General features: G+C 46.5%; 1 protein-coding gene across 1 annotated transcript; it reads right to left on the bottom strand.

Moving 5' to 3' along the window:
• Positions 1-4860: 4860 nt before the first annotated feature.
• Positions 4861-5772, bottom strand: CH25H (cholesterol 25-hydroxylase). The gene has a single exon (XM_024219608.2). The coding sequence runs from the start codon at positions 5770-5772 to the stop codon at positions 4945-4947; it is 828 nt and encodes a 275-aa protein (XP_024075376.1). The 3' UTR covers positions 4861-4944.
• Between the last annotated feature and the right edge of the window lie 12441 nt (positions 5773-18213).

Below are 18213 nucleotides of genomic sequence, written 5' to 3'. Positions count from 1 at the left end.
ATTGGCTGAGCCCTCAAGGGTTAACTCTTACACTCTACAAGGCAGCAGGAATGGAGGGAGCATCACAGACAGAGACAGAGACACACACTGTGTGTGTGTGTGAAAGAGATGCACATTTTCCCCCTAAGTACACTGCCTTGTTAATTAGATCTGCTTGCTGAGATCACAGCTGCTGCCAGCAAGCTCCCTCCATTCTGAGCCCTGTTGTGTGTCCCCTGCTCTATGGAAGATGGGGTAAGCGGGGTGCAGGAGCAGGGGGGAGGGGGACACCCTGACATTAGCCCCCTTCTTCCTCCCCTCCCCCCTGCACAGCAAGCAGCTCCAAGGCAGAGGGCAGGAGCAGCACATGGCAGTGGCGGGAGGGACAGCTGCAATTGCTAGCCTGATGGGCAGCTGCTGCACAGGGAACTTAGGGGAGCAGGGAGCTGGTAGGGGGGCTGCCGGTCCACCCTGGTTCCAAGCCCCCACCAGCTAGTTGCAACGGGCTGCTCTTCCTGCAAGCAGTGGACAAAGCAGGCGGCTGCCAAACGACGTTAGAAGGGAGCATTGCACAACTTTAAGTGAGCATGTTCCCTAATTGATCAGCAACGTAACAACGAAACAACGTTAACCAGGATGACTTTAAATGAGGAGTTACTGTACTGTATTGAGGCCAATGGTAATTTTGATGGCAGAGGGGCCCTGGGTGAGACCAGTGAGAACGTTAAACTGATTGCTGTACTCTGCCACAAGTTAGTCATGTATCTCAAGCCCCTTCAGGGCAAGAAGAGTGTTCTATGTGTCAGATCTGCACAATAGTACAAAAGTTCTAGCCTTGCAAGCTCATGCAATACCATGCCTTATCCTGCCTCATGTTCCAGACCCGATTGCCTAATACTGGCTTCACAACAGTGTAATTTTGGACGAAGTTCCATAAATGAGTAAGGGAGGAAACGTAGGTTGGCTTTAAAAATAAAATGTGGAAGCTCTGAGATTTGGAATAGTGGAGATGGCTTAATAGACAGAGGCCCAGAGGGGTGTGAGAAATAACTATCCCATGGCCATCCTCTCCTCCGGTGGTAGCAGAAAGGCTTAGTGAAACCAACTTATTTAGCATTTGCCTAGAATACTTGGCCTAACAGTCCTACTCTTGCAGCTCATTAATAGGATTGCTTTATAATCCCTGAAACCAAATGCCCCACCCCCTGCCCCACCTGCCTTCCCCCTCCATTGCTTGCTTTCTACCCCCACCCCCATCACTCGCTCCCTCATCCCCCAGGATTCACCTGCTGCCTGCAGAGCTGGGCTGGGAGGAGCTGATGCGGAGCCTGCCTGCCTGCCCAATTGGGGCACAGCAGGAGTCAGTCCCCAGAGCGAAGGGCTGGGGAAATCAGGGCACAGCGGTGTGGCAGGGGGGTCCCTGGAGCGAGGGGCTGGGGTGGGGAAATCAGGGCCCAGCAGGCCGGGGGGGCAGACAGGATTCCCCCCTTGTCCCCCTCCAGACGACACCAGTACCTACTTTGGAGCCTGGTCCGGGAGCTAGCCAGTTCTCTTCGTCAGGCTGGGGGGCGGGAAGAGCAGCTGACCAGATGCTGCCAGGTTCCCTTTTTGACCAGACGTTCCGCTCAAAAACCAAACACCTGGCAACCCTAACCAAGTGGGCAGGTGCCCAAAACACAGCACCTCCACTAGCAGAGTCCTCACTGTACTCTAGCAGTAACTCAGTATCACTTCAAAGAGAGCACTTACTGAATTACCAGTCTCATTTCCTGTAGCATCCGTTCATAGGTTTTTGTTTTTATTTTTAAACAGAGATATTATCCAAATATTGGCTTGGCTTAACCTTGTTTAGCACGGAGATCTGACAAGATCACAACGTCACATGTCCAGTATAATACCAAACTCCCATTGAAGACACTGATCATCACTAGAAGTTAAGAATTTGGCCATCTGAAGTCAGTGGAAATTTTTCCTGAGTTTAAGAGTAGAGCTTTGAGCCTTGGGTTACTTCAAAGCTGATATATTGGTTAAAGAGAAATCAGAGTTTGTAATTTCTCTCTCATTTGCCATAAAAGAGAACATTTCCTTTCCTTGCACTGCACCCCACAATATTTAAGATTATTATAATCAGGCAGATTAGATGGGGCTTTATTTCTGCTTAGTCAGTGTACACATCAGCTGGTTATATTCTTTTAAAAAATCTAAGCTTATTTAGTCCCCTTTAAAAACAAAATGTGGTTTTAGGTAGTTAACATCTTTTCAGGGTAACAAAATTGTAATGTTTCATAGATTTTTATATGGAGATATTTCATTAGTGAAACAATCACCCCAAACAGCTACTAAGAATGTCATATGGCTTCCCCCCAAGCCTTCTGCCCCTCCCCCAAATATTTCCAAAAGTGTGCTGCCACCTTTACCATACAACCTGACAGTCTCAAACAGCAACAAAGGCCTTTATTCCAGGTTGATCAGCCTCTTAAGAGCGTGTGAAATTCTTCTGCTAAAGAAAATTAAATACATGTGCATTTTGGGATTACATGCAATATGTATACAGAATTGTCATCCTGCTCCATAAAATCATACCTTCACCTGCGTCTGTGTGGGGTTTACTAGAAATCCAATGCAGGAGCTTTTCAGGATTTGCAGTCGGAGGACCAATGCTGTACTACTTCACTAATGGAACTCCCAGTGAAATCACTAGGGATTTTGCTGAGAGAGGAGCATGGGATCTGCCCCTAGACTTGTATGTTTACATTCTTCTATGAGCCTTTTATTTCTGGACTATCCTGACAATGTTATCAATAACTATGCTCTGTGACAGGGTCAGGCCAGACTGCTACAGGAGAGTGCCGGAGGGAAGGTATATTAGCCTCAGGATACACAGCGGTCCCTCTTCCCCTGGAAACTGAGCAGGGGTTACTCCAGGTTAATTAGGACACCTGGAGTCAATTAAGAACCTGCCAGAACAGGTTAAAAGACTTCCCCAGGCAGTCAAAGGTGTCATAGGTGTTATGAGAGTGGTGGTGAGCTGAGCGGAAGCTGACAAGAACCCCGGAAGAACCCCACCCTAAACAGGAGCTAAGGACTGTTCTAGGTCCAAAGACCTGAAAAAAAGGACCCTTCTAGAGGGGAGAGACTGAGCTGTGAGTTTGCTGTGGTGCTGTCATGCCCAGAAGGGCTACCAAAGACTAGGGGTTCTCCCTCCCCCGGCAGGAGGTTTGGGAGGAACCCTGCCCAAGCAAAGTGGGGGCAATAAGCCAAGGGGCATGGGGAAGTAACCCAGGGAAGCTAGCAGCTTTTCCTGGGAACAGGCAGCGTGAGGCTGCTATTTGTAGGGTCCCTGGGTTAGGGCCCAGAGTAGAGGGTGGGATCGGGCCCTCCCACTCCCTTTTCCTGTCACTGGATGTCCACTGAGGAGGCCAGAAGCCCCAGTGAAGTAGTGAGGGCCTAGCAGGCCCAGAAACAGGAAGGCCACTTGGAGACAGAATTTCCCCACCAACTATAAACGGGGTGGGAATTCTGAGAGACGAGACTCGATCCTGACCCACTGCTAGAAGGAAGCGTGAGACCCACCGAGGTGGAGAAGAAGCCCTGTTACAGCTCTTACCAGCCTTAAAGCTTCTTGTTCTTAAACCAATGTCCTTCAAGATTCATGAAAATTAATGGAAAATTCCTCAGTTTTGTGGGCATTCGAGTCAGATTCCTAGCCAGGTTTTTGCAAGTCAATAGCAAGTAATTTGGTTGGAGGACAACTACAGGAATTTCAAGTCAGACTCTTATGAAGTGGTCATTCTACTTTCACTTATACCATAATGTAGTGCAAATTATTCAAAATCAACATCAATATGAGTGGAATTTGGCCCAGATTTTTAGACCGAATTCTACCTTTCTTTGTATCATCAAAAACAAAGTTATTAAATCCTCTTGATTAGTGCTTTATTTTGGAGGACAAGCAAACTGTCCTATTGTGATATTCAGCATATATATTTGTCTACATGAACCTAAATATTTTAATAAGAAAACTCCTGCCTCTGAAATCTAAACAAACCCCAAACTGTGCTAGGGTGACCAGATGAGAGGAAGAAAATATCGGGATGCTGGGGCGGGGTCAGCTGGCGGAGCCAAAAAAAAAAAAAAGTGCTGCTGCAGGCAGAGAGAGAAAAACAAAAAACTGCTGGCGGAGTGAAATATCAGGACAAACACCGAAAAATCAGGATGGTCCCACCCTAAACTGTGCAGACAGAATCAGAGAGTGAGGTAATAGCCTGGACCAACTTCTGTTGGTGAGAGAGACAAGCTTTCAAGCTCTTCAACAGGACATTGTACCAATAGAAGATATTACCTTGGCCCTTCTTCTCTCTCTAATATCCTCGTACCAACAACAATACTGCATATAGACAGAATCATACACTTTCTGAGGACCAAATATAAGGAAGCAAAACACAGTTTTAAACAAATATAAAGATTTATTTCCACTTAAAAAAAAAAGAGAATATACTGGGGTATGCAATATAAAGATCCAAATTATTGCAAAGAAAAACAGAATCAGATTAGACATTTAACGCCATCCAGAAGCAACCTTTTTTAAAATAAGATAGTTTCTTGGAATTCTTAATGCACACTATGTGTGTTGTTTCTATTCGTATCACAAGTCCTCCTAGAACATCAAGAAAATATTTCTCTGTATGTATAAAACACAGTAACACAATATGCTTTATAAAAGCTAGCATGTTCAAAGGAAAGAAGACAGCGAGTGTCTCAATACTTTCCTTATAATGTGACATTGTTTCCAAACAAGTAGTAACAGACATTACATATGCAATTCCATAAATATATATACAAACATTAAATTAGATTTGTTATAAATGTTTTCACATAATATATATCTGTGGCTCTGAAACAAATATACTCTTCTTTTAATTTATTAGCTGTACAAAATTAGCTAGGTAACAGACGAATTCCCTGTTATTGTTGTGAACGTGCGTGAGCAAGTGTTCCAAATAGTCTGTCCCAGTGAGTGAAGTAAGGAGCATAGTTACATTTGAACTTCAGGTGATGGAGATCATGATGCGGAGCTCCTCCATACAAGCCAAATGGCATCAGTCTGTTTGTTGACCATGGAAGTTCATAGCCTGAATGATCCTCCACTGACAGCCAGATATTAACAAGGAAGAAAATCATTTCTGTCAAAGGATGGCACTTCAGCAACACTGGATTTATGGCAGCAAAAAATCCCAGTGAAAGTAACTCCCAAACACTTGAGTACTGTGTGGTAAGAGCAAACGTAGATACATGCTTATGATGAACCTTGTGAAAAGTCTTGTAGAGCCAAGGCACCTTATGATGAAGCAAATGCCACAGAAAATACTGGAAGTCAAAGAGAAGCAGGCAAACCGTTACATCCAGCAGGACCCTCGGCAGGTCTGGAGCCATTACTGGTAAATCCACTGGTCTCCAGTACCAATGAGCAACTGTCACTGGGAAGATAAAGACAGCGTGATGATAGACACATTGAACCATACACGGTACCATCATTCCCAGAGTTGGATAACTCAGAGGCTGGATTTTGTATTTTCTCACGGCTGGGACTTTAGTGCTTAAGAAGTCCAGTGCAATGTAAGGAAGACAGAAAGTCAGGTAAGCTGTAAAAGAAAACAGTACTGGAAAGTAAGGCGACTTGAGCAATTGCTCCTTTGCTTTGACAAAGTCCCAGAGGAGCTGCAGAGTGACTGGGTCTAGCCTCTTCTCCATTCCGTAACTGAGCAGCACGCTGTGGTGCACGCTGCAGTTCATGTTGATGCTGTCTGAGGCTGCTGTGATTGTGCTGCTTTTGTAAGACTTTACCCCACCCACTTAGTGACATCACACACAACGTGGTCACAAGCACTCCAGAAGGAAATCTCTCTCAGTCCAAAAACAACAAAGTGCACTACAGCGTCAGAGCTGGTAGATGTGTCTCATTAGCCCGTCTATACTGGAGACTAATTTTGTAAATTGATGTATAGTTACAGGACAAGGCAATCATTAATATACTAAAACCCCCTCACTGTATTATATGAATGGTAACTAGAAACAAGCGAGTGTGCTATCCCTGAACAATAGTAACAAGAGAAAAGGTTGGAGTAGGATTTTCTGTGCCACTTCACCCCAGACATTTTAAAGAGCTGTCATTTTACCATTTCGTAAATCAAAGCAGTGGCAGCTCTGGCTCAACGCCCATAGCTACACATTAATCAGGTCAAAATGTTGTATTTTTTCTATAATTCATACTAAAAGATTTACTTGAATTTAAACCCCACATATGACCCCCAAACTCTTTTGAGGTGAGAAGGGAAGAAATTGGAACCCAGGTCCACACATATTTTGCAAACAGCCCAGATTCCTCTCTGTAAACAGTCCTTACACACACCCCTGCCAAGTATACAACCATGTGCTTTATTTACCATATGCTATACAAGTGCTTGTCTCTATCAACATAAGGCTTTTACCTTTTGCCCAGACAGAGGGGTTGGTTTCCATGGCCTTTCCTTCCAGCCTTCCCTACCCTACCCTCCTCTCTTTTCACTGTCCTCTGCTGACAAGCTGAATCACTTTAACTGGTTAATCACCTGGTGCTCAATCGATTATCTTTTCAATTTGTGCCATGTGGGGATGCTTAAAAAGAGCATAAAGCGGTGAGTCTAGCTTAGGCTACTCACTCCTAATCTCCATAATGGGCACAATCAACCCCCCAAATCAGGCTGTGGAGCTGAATTTGTGCCTTTGGCCCAAATCTGTCTAGTTCACAGCACATATTCAGGTTGTGATCCTGCACCCACTAAAGGAAGTGACATTGACTTAAGCTGGGTGCAAAACTGGGCCCTTGGTTATTTTATTTTATTTAAATACATCATCTCACATCAAATAGTACAACATTAACGCACACTAGGGAACTTTTAGTATACACCAGCAGGGTCCACATGGGCCAGTTAGCACACAACACTTTAGTGCACACTAGAATTTACACCCCTCTGGTGCAGACTAATGCACCACATGGACAAGCCCCAAGGTTTCTGTGTCAGTGTAAAACAAACTGAAAATCATTTCAGTTACTGAGCACACTATTGAAATAAGTACTTTCATAGCCTCTCTGTATTTAACTCATCATTATACACCTAGCTTTTCACTCAGTTCATGATGCCGCCAAAGTTTCCATATGCTACAGGGTTGCAAATTGGTACCTCACAAAAATCAGAGAGTCTTGCTTTAGAGATTAGGTTGAACAACCCATATATTGGAATGAGGTCCTGCAGATGAATACCCACAGAATGCACATGAGTGCATGACTCCAAAACCCTCTCCCAGTCCCAGCTGCCAGGGGCGAGGCTCACAATGTGGAGCTCCTCTGCACAAGTCTAACAGCTTGATGAGGGAAATTCAGACCCTGAAAGATCCACCATCAAGAACAAAATGTTAACAATGAAGAAAATTCTGTATTTGTTTTCCCAGAATATTTTGATAGGGACCCAAGATCAGCGCTCAGAGCAGGGGCGTCAAATTCCATCCTACTGTCCACAGTTATGGGGATAGATCAGAGGGCAGGTCCAAATGCACATTAAGCCCCTTACCGGAAAAGGGAGTTCGGGAGAAGGGTAGGCAAGCTCTGTAGGACAGCAGCTGGAGAGGAGAGTCATTCAAGCCTTGCCTAAGCTACAGATATTACTGCAAAGGAGGGTAAAGGCTTCCCTGTCTCTTTTATTTTAGAACATGCCACTAAGCATGATACAAAAAGGAAAGATAACTTGGGTCCTTACATAAAGACTCACCTCCAAGAAGCTGTGTGAAACAAGTTGTATAATCCCTGTGGTTGAGGTCTGTAAAAACAGCATGTGCTAATAGCTAATGGGTTTGTTCTGAGGTTGTTCAGAAAGCCCCTTTGAGATAACAGGAACTAGATGCAGAGTATTATTTATGAGTGCATCTGCACCACCTTGTGGCCAAAACCAGATTTCAAATAGCTTTATCAATGACATAAGATTAAGTGGTTTTAAGATATAAGCTTGTATCAGAGAGACTTAGTTATAATGGCTATTTTGGAAGTAAAGATTTCCTTTAGGCTGTCATCAGTGTATAATCTTGCAGACAGTTTCACTGAAAGCTTTAGCCCACAATTCTAATCAGAAACTTTTTGGCCCAAATGTTTTAAAGTGTGTAGACCAAAACACACATCCTTTTGTATACACAAAACACTTGATGTGTGCACACACTGGAGTCTGCAAATACTGGGCTTATGCATATGCTTCACATGTTGCATGTCTTTTTTTTTTTAAATGTAGACCTGTGTGTCGATTGATTGATTAACTGTGTCTCTAGTCTCTTGCTTTCTTGATACTGATCACCTCATTAGAGTATAAACCTAACTCAGACCTAACTCTACACTTAAAAGTTTTACCAGTATGACTATTTCTGTTGTGGGAGGGGGGAGGAGTTGACTTTTAGTAAAACAGGTACACTGATACAAGCCCTAATGTGAATGCACTTATATCAGTTGAGTTAATCTCCTGCACATACTGGAATCACCTTTATACAGATATTACTGCATCCACATTAGGAGGGGTTGTACCACTTCAACTATACTAGTATAGCTGAAATGGCACAACTTTCTACTGTCTTCAAGTCCACAATAGAAGGAATACTGTGTTCCCTTTGTTCCCATACTGATGCATTTTTACGTAGTTCCAAGTTGTTTTATACCCCCAACCCTCAAGTGTCACAATATTATACAAGTAGTATATGAAAAAAACCCTTCCATTTCCAGTGGAAAGTTTCTTGCAACATCAGAAATTCTTTGTAGAGGAAACTCACTTAAAGCGTCAAACATGGTAAGACGACACTGATGGACATATCAGGACACTCTTTATGGATGCCATTAACACAACTTCCGCTGCAAGTGATAATGTGAACACTACCTGGAAAGTGAAAAGGAGGGCAACCCAGAGAAACATCATGCAGAACAACAGAGAAAAGTGAAATCCATCAACATGACACTCAGAAGCCTAAACATATCAGCACAAGACAGAAATAAATGGTGGAAACTGGTGAATGCCCTATGCACCTCAGGGTGCAGGATGCTAAAGAAAGAAAAGTGTAATAAGCCAGCAGATGGCAGCTATGAGAATCAACAGTTGGGAGGAGCACCATCTTGGCAAGAATGTGAGCAGGGGCGGGGGGGAAAAGGGCCTTGGTGGAAGGAGGAAGGACGGTGTTGTTCTGGCTGTGAGTGTGTGTGAACCCAAGGAACAGGACTGTGACGGACACTGCAAGACTGGGGCTGGTAGTGAACATCAGGCCCGCCGATGGGGGAGGGAGGACAAAGGGGGCAATTGCCAGCCACCACCACTGCAGCGGCAGCCAGGAGCCCCGGGCCCTTTTAAATCGTCTGGGCAGGCCACAGGGCTCCTAGGCGCACACGACCGCTCTAAACCCCGTGGGCTGGCGCAGTCGGTCCCAGAAGTAATGGCATCCCGGAAGTGACAAATTGTCACTTCCACCCCAGGCCCCGCTCCCTGCCGCTCGGGACAGCCCTGGGGCCCGGAATTGCTATCTATGGGCCTGGTGAACACTTTGGACTTAGGCTCGCATGTGTCCTGAGGGAAGGTGAAGGCTGAGTAGTCGAGGAGCAATGTACCCCACCAGGCTGCAGGTCCAAATTAAGTAGCAACTGAACCATGCATCTCAACAGGCTAGTGCATCTCATCTTTATGTGCACCAGCGGTGGGATTAGAAGCATCAGGTGAAGGGTAAAGATTTTGACACCTCCAGAGGTGGAGAAAGGAATTATGCCATTGGGATTTTTTTTTCTTTTACTATTTCACTGTTGCTGTCGAATTCTTTTGAGTCCCCCGTGCCCTTTCAGTCTGTTGCTCTGAACCCATTTCCATGCCTAATAGTCTTTTATATAAATGGTTTTAGAACTCATGTGTGTGCAATTAGGTTTTTGTGTTGGGGCTTCAGACTCCACGTAAGCAATGGGGGTCTCTGCACAACCCAAAGAGAAATAGGTGCAGGCGTGTGCTACCTTAGGACAGGAGTTCCCAAACATTTGCTTTATCTAAAGGGGCAATAAAGTAGTGATCTGCCGTAGAGGAATTGCCAGGGTGTTACCAGGGGGCTTGTCTCCGATCCGCAGAGGGCTCCCCAGAGCAAGCTAACCCTTGGAAGGACACTGTCACAACCCAATGGCCCCCTCCCTCAGGTCCCCTGTGAAGGCAGATCAGCACTGCATGTTGCTAACGTGGTTGCAAGCATCACAAGGCATTTCGGTGGAGGGTCAAAGGTGTGGGTGTGGAGTGGAGGATTCCTTTGCAGGTTGCGAGAGGCCAAAAGGGGAAGGAAGGAAGAGAGCAGAGAACGGATTAACTCGACACTTTAGCTAGCTCAGTCCGAAGATAAGATGTTGACTCCCGCCAGCTCAAGGCCGCAGCACGCATCTGACTCTTGGATGCCTGCCAAGAAAGATGGGGCCCTGGATTCCACCCCGACCAGCCGTGAGAAAGGAGGATTCAGGTGAACAGACTTGCAGGGGATTGCAATACTGGCAAGACGGTGAAGGCCAGCGAGGGGGAAAACAGTCTCAAGTCTATGAAGCCGGTATGTTTTGGGAACGCTGAGGAAGCCACAGAAAGCCGGTTTGGAGTGGTACAAAAAGCAAGGACAGAGATCCCTGAACAAGATGCCCCCAAAAGAACCCAGGACTTAAAAACCCTCCTGAGAGCCGAAGCAAATTGGAGATCGACAGCGGACCCTGGACGACCCATGCACAGGACAAGAACTCCCATCCACCCTTCCCCCTCTTCTTCTTACGTTACACCCAGGCTTAGCCAGCCTCGGGTCGTACGTGTGTGAGTATGAAAGTGGGTTAGGGCTGGGGTACTAACGCTTTTTTCCTCCCTCTGAGTGACGTGGGAGCATTCCCAGCACTCCGCTGTTATTTTATTATTTTATTACTAAGGCTTTAAAATTTGGTCACTTGGTGTGCTCCTCCATCTCCTCCCCTAAAGAGCCTGCAGCCTCAGACTGATCACCAGACACCCTGGGCAGATTGGTAACATAAATCTGTCACAACATGGATACAGCCTTCTGCTCAAGGATGGACAACACAAGCAGTAATTCTTCAAAAACAAAATAATATTTATTTAGAAGAAATGAGTAGTTACACTGTAACTAATAAAGCAAGAAAGAATACATAAAACGTAGTCAAACATAACAGAATTACATTTGAAGAGTCATATAATAAAGCAGCAAAACAAAATAAAAAAAAACCACCATCACAGAATACAGACCATATAGCAGTTACACTGTAACAGGCATATACAGACCCAGCATACACAAAGGCCTTAGTGTTAATGTTATAATTTAATACTATTATTTAATTTAATGTAGTATGCATGACCTTTATACTCACGTAAAAGAGACTATTACAATGTTACAGATTTAATTAAATCATTTGCTTAACACTAACATCCTGTGAGCGGTGATTAGCTAGGTGGGGTGGATCTCACTCAGACACAGGCATCTAGCTTTATTGACAGGCACGCCCAATCATTCCTTTTTACTAGAGACAAAAATCACACTTACTTCTACTTTTCATAAAGCCCTCTGATACCGTCTATAAAGGTCTTTCTGCTCTGTCACAAAAGGAAGGCAATACTGTCAGGTTGCTGTTGGGGCTGCAATGACGGTTGGAACTATTATGGCCGTCTTCCTGTGACTGTCTCAGAAGCCTTGGTTTCTGCTGCCTTAGAGGATTCCATAGCTACTGTGTTCTAAAGCTGCTGCCCTCTACAAGATTCTACTGCTGCTGCTTCTGCAGGTAGCTGCTTTCTAGAATCTTCTTAAGATACCATTACAGTTGTCTCAGCTGCTGTTCTTGCTGCTTCTTGAGGCTTCTGATCTTCACAAACCCCCAAAACCCCATGACTAAGCCTGCTGACTGTCAGACTTATATACTGGTTGTTCTCTGAAGGGCTGCTCATTAATGTAATGTATTAGCCTGGCTTAGCCAATCAGCTTCCTGTAATTAGCATATTTCTAGATCCTTCCTCTTACATCATACCTACTTTTAGATAGCTACGCTCTTCCCTTTGATACCATCTTGGGTAGAGCTCCTCCTTCTGATCTATTTTTAGATAGCAAAGCTCTTCTCTATGAATTGCTGGAACTTTCCATACCCTAACCCTGTGTCTTTCATAGAGGATTATTGCATCTGCCATTTTGGATTTCTAACTTTAAACTATCACTAATTACTATTTATCTAAAGCCTTCATCTTAAAACTAACTGCTGTTTTATGCAACTCAAAGTGTCCTGATACTGATACTTAATTGTATCAATAGGGAGAGGTGAAATTTCTACAATATTTAAACCCCTTTTTGTCAGTTTTTCTCCGCCGGTCTCTATCAAGGTGCTGCAAGGTTTTTCAAAACAGCTAAAAGCAAAATCTCATTACAACAAGACCAGACTAGAAGGAGTGTCAAAAATTACACAGAAAATATAATGATGCCTTTTCAGCCATCAGGAAACTGCCTAAGGTGCTATTTGAGCTATCTCCAGAGCTGAATGGACAATATTTTGTGGTACACTACAACTGGCTGAAGCCCTCTGTGAATTCCCAGTGCACGGACACTGATCCTACACTGGAACCCTGGGTAACCACCCAATCTTAGCTGAGATACTCACGGGGTCCTGTATTATAGTCTCCCCCAGTTCCAACACACAACCCCTAAACCATGTTCCTTAGTCAGAAAGCCCACCATGATCCTGGCCCAACAAAGATGGGGATAGTGAGCGTGAGTAAATGCTTGATGTGGCATCAGGGAGGGCTCAGCAGGAGAGCATTCCCGTGACTCACACCTGGCTCCAGTCTCAACCCTAAGGGCAGATCACAGCAGGTGCAGACTGAACAGATGGCTTAAAGACTTTGAAAAAGCTGCAGCAGGATGCAGGGATGCATCCTTTTAAGGGGGGTGAGGGGATGGGAATAATGTAAGCCAGCAGATGGCACCTAAGGGCTTTCAGACAAGTCCTGGAGGAACAACAGCCTAGAGGGGCAAGAAGCTGGAGGATTGCAGGACAGTTGAGAGCAGCTGAGGGTGGGTGTACCATGTTAGCAGGATTGTATGCATGGGTGGGAATCGGTGAAGAGGAAGACGGACTATGTTGCCCTGGATGATGGTGTGTGTAAGCCCAGGAAAAAGGACTGTGATGGACACTGCTAGATTGGGGCTGGTGATAAACATTTTGGTCATAGGTTTCCTGAGGGAAGGTGAAGGTTGAGTAGCTGAGGAGCAGAGCGCCCCACCAGGCCACAGGTCCAAATTGAGGAGCCACCTCACCAGACTAGCATATCTCAATTCTATGTGCACCACTGGTGGGATTAGAGGCCTCAGGTGGGGAGGTTTTGGGCACCTCTGGAGATGGGTGAAGGGACTATGCTATTGTTTCACTATTGCTGTTAAATTCCTTTAAGTCCCCCATCCCCTTTTGGCCCATTGATCTGTACTCATTCCCTTGCCTAGTATTCTTTTATATAAATCGTCTCAGAACTCCTATATGAGTTTGTAGCGGGGTGGTCATTCGCCCCTGGCCTGAAAGGGTTAAAAGCCAGTCCTTGGAGAGGGCTGGGGCTGGGAGCCTTAGGCTGGGCTGATTGGGAGGCAGCCTCAGCTGTGGCCACGCCCCAAACAGACCCAGCTGGCCCTATAAAAGCCAGGAGCAGACACACACTGTCTCTCTGGCTGTAGAGAGAGATGGGCCTGGCTGCTGGGGAGCTAGAGAAAGTACTTGGAGTGGAGCAGGGCTGGGGGAAGGCCAAGGGAGTTGGGGAGCTCCAGCCTGGAAACCCCCCAGGCTGTGGCCTAGTATAAGGCCAAATAGGTACTGGGGTTGCAGGGGGCAGCCCAAGGCTAGGCAGAGGCAGCAGGTCCAAGCCCCTCCTTGCCTGTGATGAGTGGCTTGTAAACTGCAGTCTGCCCCCGTGAATGGGGGCTAGATGGTGGCTGGCAGTAGCCATGTACTGAGGTGAAGTGGGGATAGTGGGTGGGGAGACCCAGAGACTGGGTGTACTGCCTGGGGGTGGGGGGCAGCACCCAATGAAAGGGGCACCAGGTCTGGGAGGAACATGGGGGGCCAGGAGCAGTGAGTGGCAAGACATCAGCCTGCAGAGGGTGCTCCGGGGCTGGCGAGCTAATTCCCAGAAGGTACCAGCAGGAGGCGCCACAGGGGTGAGTCACGCCCCGTTACACTGGTGCGAGAGAATGCGAGCATAGGTGGTCCGCCCCTGACATAAGGGGCAGAGCAGGACTGGGACTATTGCCTGAGAGAAGCAAGGGGATAATGGAGCCGGGTTATGCAGAGGTGTTTTTCGCGGAGGGTTCCTGTGCCATTCCAGGCTGGGCTCCAGGGCTGGGTCCCCTGAGGAAAGGGGCAGTCTGACAGCTGGAGAGACTCAGTAGCGGCACTGTGAGGCACAATGGGCCTTACAGGAACAGTTGGGGCGGCTAGCAGAGGAGCAGTGGGCCCTGGGGAAACTCCTGTGGCGGGAGTTCCCAAAAGACGTCCGAGACTGGTGGGAGAAGCCCTGTGCTGGGGCCAGGAGGCCTGGGGGAGAGCGCCGGGCGTGTTACACCTGTGGGCGGTGCAGACATGTACAGGTGAATTGTCCCTGCTGGGATAGGGGCAGGGAGCCTCACCCAGGACGGGGAAAGGGACAAGCCCCTATGAGAGGCCACCTGGCGAGGGAAGTCAGCGGGCGAAGGTGTTGGGCCTGTGGGCGGTGGGGGCACCTATGGAGTGCCCTACCCCGAGGAGCACGGCCCAGGGTAGCCCAGGAAGGGCTGGCCCTGAGAAGGACCAACAGAGGAAGACGGGGCCCAAGGCAGCAAAGGGGCGGTGAGTCTGCTTTGGCTGCCATCAATGGGGCTGCATAAAGAGGAACTGCCCCCTCGGAGGAGGGCAAACTCCGGTGGAGGGGCCTGAGGATCCAAAGGGGTCAAGGACCGGCCAGGTAGCTGCTGCAGAGAGGGCAGTAGCCCTGCCTGGGGAGCCACCAATGGGGGATGGCAGACAAGGAGACTGGGACAGAGTGGTCCCCACAAGAGGCCGGAACCCAGGCTGTAGTGGAGCAGGTCGCAGTAGGCACCCAGCCCCGAAGGAAGAGGGCCCGGGAGAGTCTGGCCTGCGTGCGTGGCTGGAGGCTGCAGAACAGGCCCGCCGCGAGGCCGAAGCGAGGGCCCTGGACCTCGCTAAGGAGTATGCCGCCGTAGTGGACAAGGAGGCCCGCTTGCGAAAGCAGCTGGAGGAGTCTGAAAGGAAACGAGTGGCTCTGGAGGCACGTGGGCGACTGGTCCAGCCAGGAGACCCTCTCTACTCCCAGGGGTGGTGATCTTGAGGGGGCGGTGTAGTGGGGTGGTCACCTGCTCCTGGCCTGAAAGGGTTAAAAGCCAGCCCTTGGAGAGGGCTGGGGCTGGGAGCCTTAGGCTAGGCTGATTGGGAGGCAGCCTCAGCTGTGGCCATGCCCCAAACAGACCCAGCTGGCCCTATAAAAGCCAGGAGCAGACACTGTCTCTCTGGCTGTAGAGAGAGATGGGCCTGGCTGCTGGGGAGCTAGAGAAGGTACCAGGAGCACCCAAAGAAAAGGGCACCGGGTCCGGGAGGGACACGGGGGGCCAGGAGCAGCGAGTGGCAAGACATCGGCCTGCAGAGGGCGCTCTGGGGCTGGCGAGCTAATTCCCAGAAGGTACCAGCAGGAGATGCTGCAGGGGTGAGTCATGCCCCGTTACAGAGCTATTGGGTTTTTGTATCAGGGGCCTCCAGCTCCATGTAAACAAAGGGGGTCTATGCCCAATCTGAAAAAAGGTACAGGCATGTGCTACTTTAGGACATCTAGCAGCACCTGTGTCCAGCACAAAAAGAGGGGGTGGTACAGAAGATTTTTTTATATATATTTTATTAAATACAGTACACTCCACTAGAATGATTTTCTTACCCCCACCCATTGCATATGGCATGCTTTTTCCCATTCCATGTACTCAGTATACTAGTATAGTGTACTATACTCACTGTACTAGTATAGTTGAAGTGGTACAACCCTTCCTAATGTGGATGCAGTAATATCTGTATAAAGGTGATTCCTGTATGTGCACATCCTGCTGCCCGCAGATGTACCTCCACAGGAACAGAGGCAGTTGGGGAGTTTATAATCCCTATCCCCGTCCCTGCAAAGAACGGGGAGTTTGCAGAGGCTCCTGTGGAACATGGGATGATGTTTTTGTGCTGCCTCCACTCATGCTGGGACTCCCTCAGGGCAGCAGCCTGGGGAAAGTTGATAATTTTTGGACCCAGCTACCCCAATTCACATCCTCTACTGTACTGGAAATCACAACATGAATTTACTACGTTTAAAGATCAAACATGTTCCAAAGGAGGAAACACTAATGTACAAATGAAATTTACAGCTCGTGTTCAGTATATGGAGACAGTAAATGAAGTTCGTGTTCTCTATTGCAGAGAGAGTCTTGAGATTAGGCCCCTGCATAGCAACGGTGTTACTCACTGTATATCAGATTAACAGACAAAATACTGGGTAATGGGATTGTGTACAGGACTAGGAGTGTGAAGCAGGAAGCCTTTTCCCCAGGTCATTAGTGTGAGGAGAAGTCATAACCCACTGTATGAAGGCTTATAAGCAACGTGTTGGGCTCTCAGTCCAATTCCTGTGAACACATTATCAAAATTGGCACCCTTCTTGAAAGTCTCACAAAGAGAAGCTAGAGACTAAATAAATGATCTCTCTAGAGCTAATAGTGACCCTCTCAGGACTGGGGTGAAGTGTGCCATGGGCGTTTAGTCTGCTACATTATCCCTACGTTGTATCTGTCCTGGACACCTATGTCAATGAAGTATCTTTGACAAACATTATATATGTATAACTACATGCAACATAACAGAACACACCATTCCAAGCTCTGAAAGATCATCCTGATTTATTGAAAAATATTTAAAGCATTAATGATCATCATGCACTGTTGACTACTGCTGTCCAAACCACTTCACACACTTTCAGAGACTTCCTTTTTAAAGAAATGTAAAGCAACTGCCAATACCAGGAGTATAGAGCATAGGGCTCTGTTATGAGCCACAACTAGGATATTAATCAAAAAAAGTACCGGAACTTATAAATGCAAGGGACTTCCTGAATCTCAATAAGGAGTAAAAAACCCCCAAACTATGGCTTTTTTCTAGTTTATTTACAAAGAATTCTCCACTAAGAGTTTAACATTTAATATTTTCTATATCAAATAGAGGAGGAAGCCAAAGGAGAAAGGATGGCTCTGTGGTTAGGATTACAGAAGGGGACTCTGGAGACCTTGGGTTTAATTCCTGCTCTGCCACAGAAATCCTATGATCTCCTAGCTCTTCAGTGAAGTGGCTGATTATGGTTCGAGTTCTAGTGAAAATGTAGGCACAGTATACTTGAATTACAGAATTGTTACCTTTGGCCCCTCCTCTGCCAGAACTACATATTTGAGCCTTGTTTTCCAGCGGTTATCAGTGCAAAAATAAATCATTACATACATCTTCCACCCTTTTCACTGCAATTCATAACAAGTAATGGTTACAGAAAGCACTGTTTTCTTTTAATCTGTTTGCTTCTTCCAGCCATTTGCAAGGTCAAACAATAAGTAATAATTCTCATCAGTACTTTGTATTTTAGACATAAAGGGCCTTAGTGTAGTTTTACATCAGTGTAACTCCACTGAAGTCCAGAATAATGCAATAGTGAATCAGACCCAGAATGTGTGACTCCAATTGGCGCTGAAAGCATGCAGTGTCAGCATGATTCTTCTTGGAGTAACATTAGGAAGAAAACACGTCAGTTTACTTAGTTCTGAAAAATATGGCTAACTTATGATTAAAGCACAAGAGAAAATAGCTAGGTGTCTTTGGTTCCTGTGCTGCCAGTTTTAAACTGTCACTGTGTTAGCAAGAACACCACTAAAAGGTTTGGAAAGATCTACAGTAGAACCTCAGAGTTATGAACAGACCAGTCAACCACACCCCTCATTTGGAACCGGAAGTACACAATCAGGCAGCAGCAGAGACCAAAAAAAAAAGCAAAAAAAAAGCACAGTACAGTACTGTGTTAAACTACTAAAAAAAATAAAGGGAAAGCAGCATTTTTCTTCTGCATAGTAAAG

This window comes from Terrapene carolina, unplaced genomic scaffold (assembly GCF_002925995.2).
Source record: "Terrapene carolina triunguis isolate 2854851 unplaced genomic scaffold, T_m_triunguis-2.0 Scaffold95, whole genome shotgun sequence".
Lineage (NCBI taxonomy): Eukaryota > Metazoa > Chordata > Testudines > Emydidae > Terrapene > Terrapene triunguis.
Note: the sequence above shows the minus strand (reverse complement) of the source record. Positions and strands in the feature narration are given on the sequence as shown.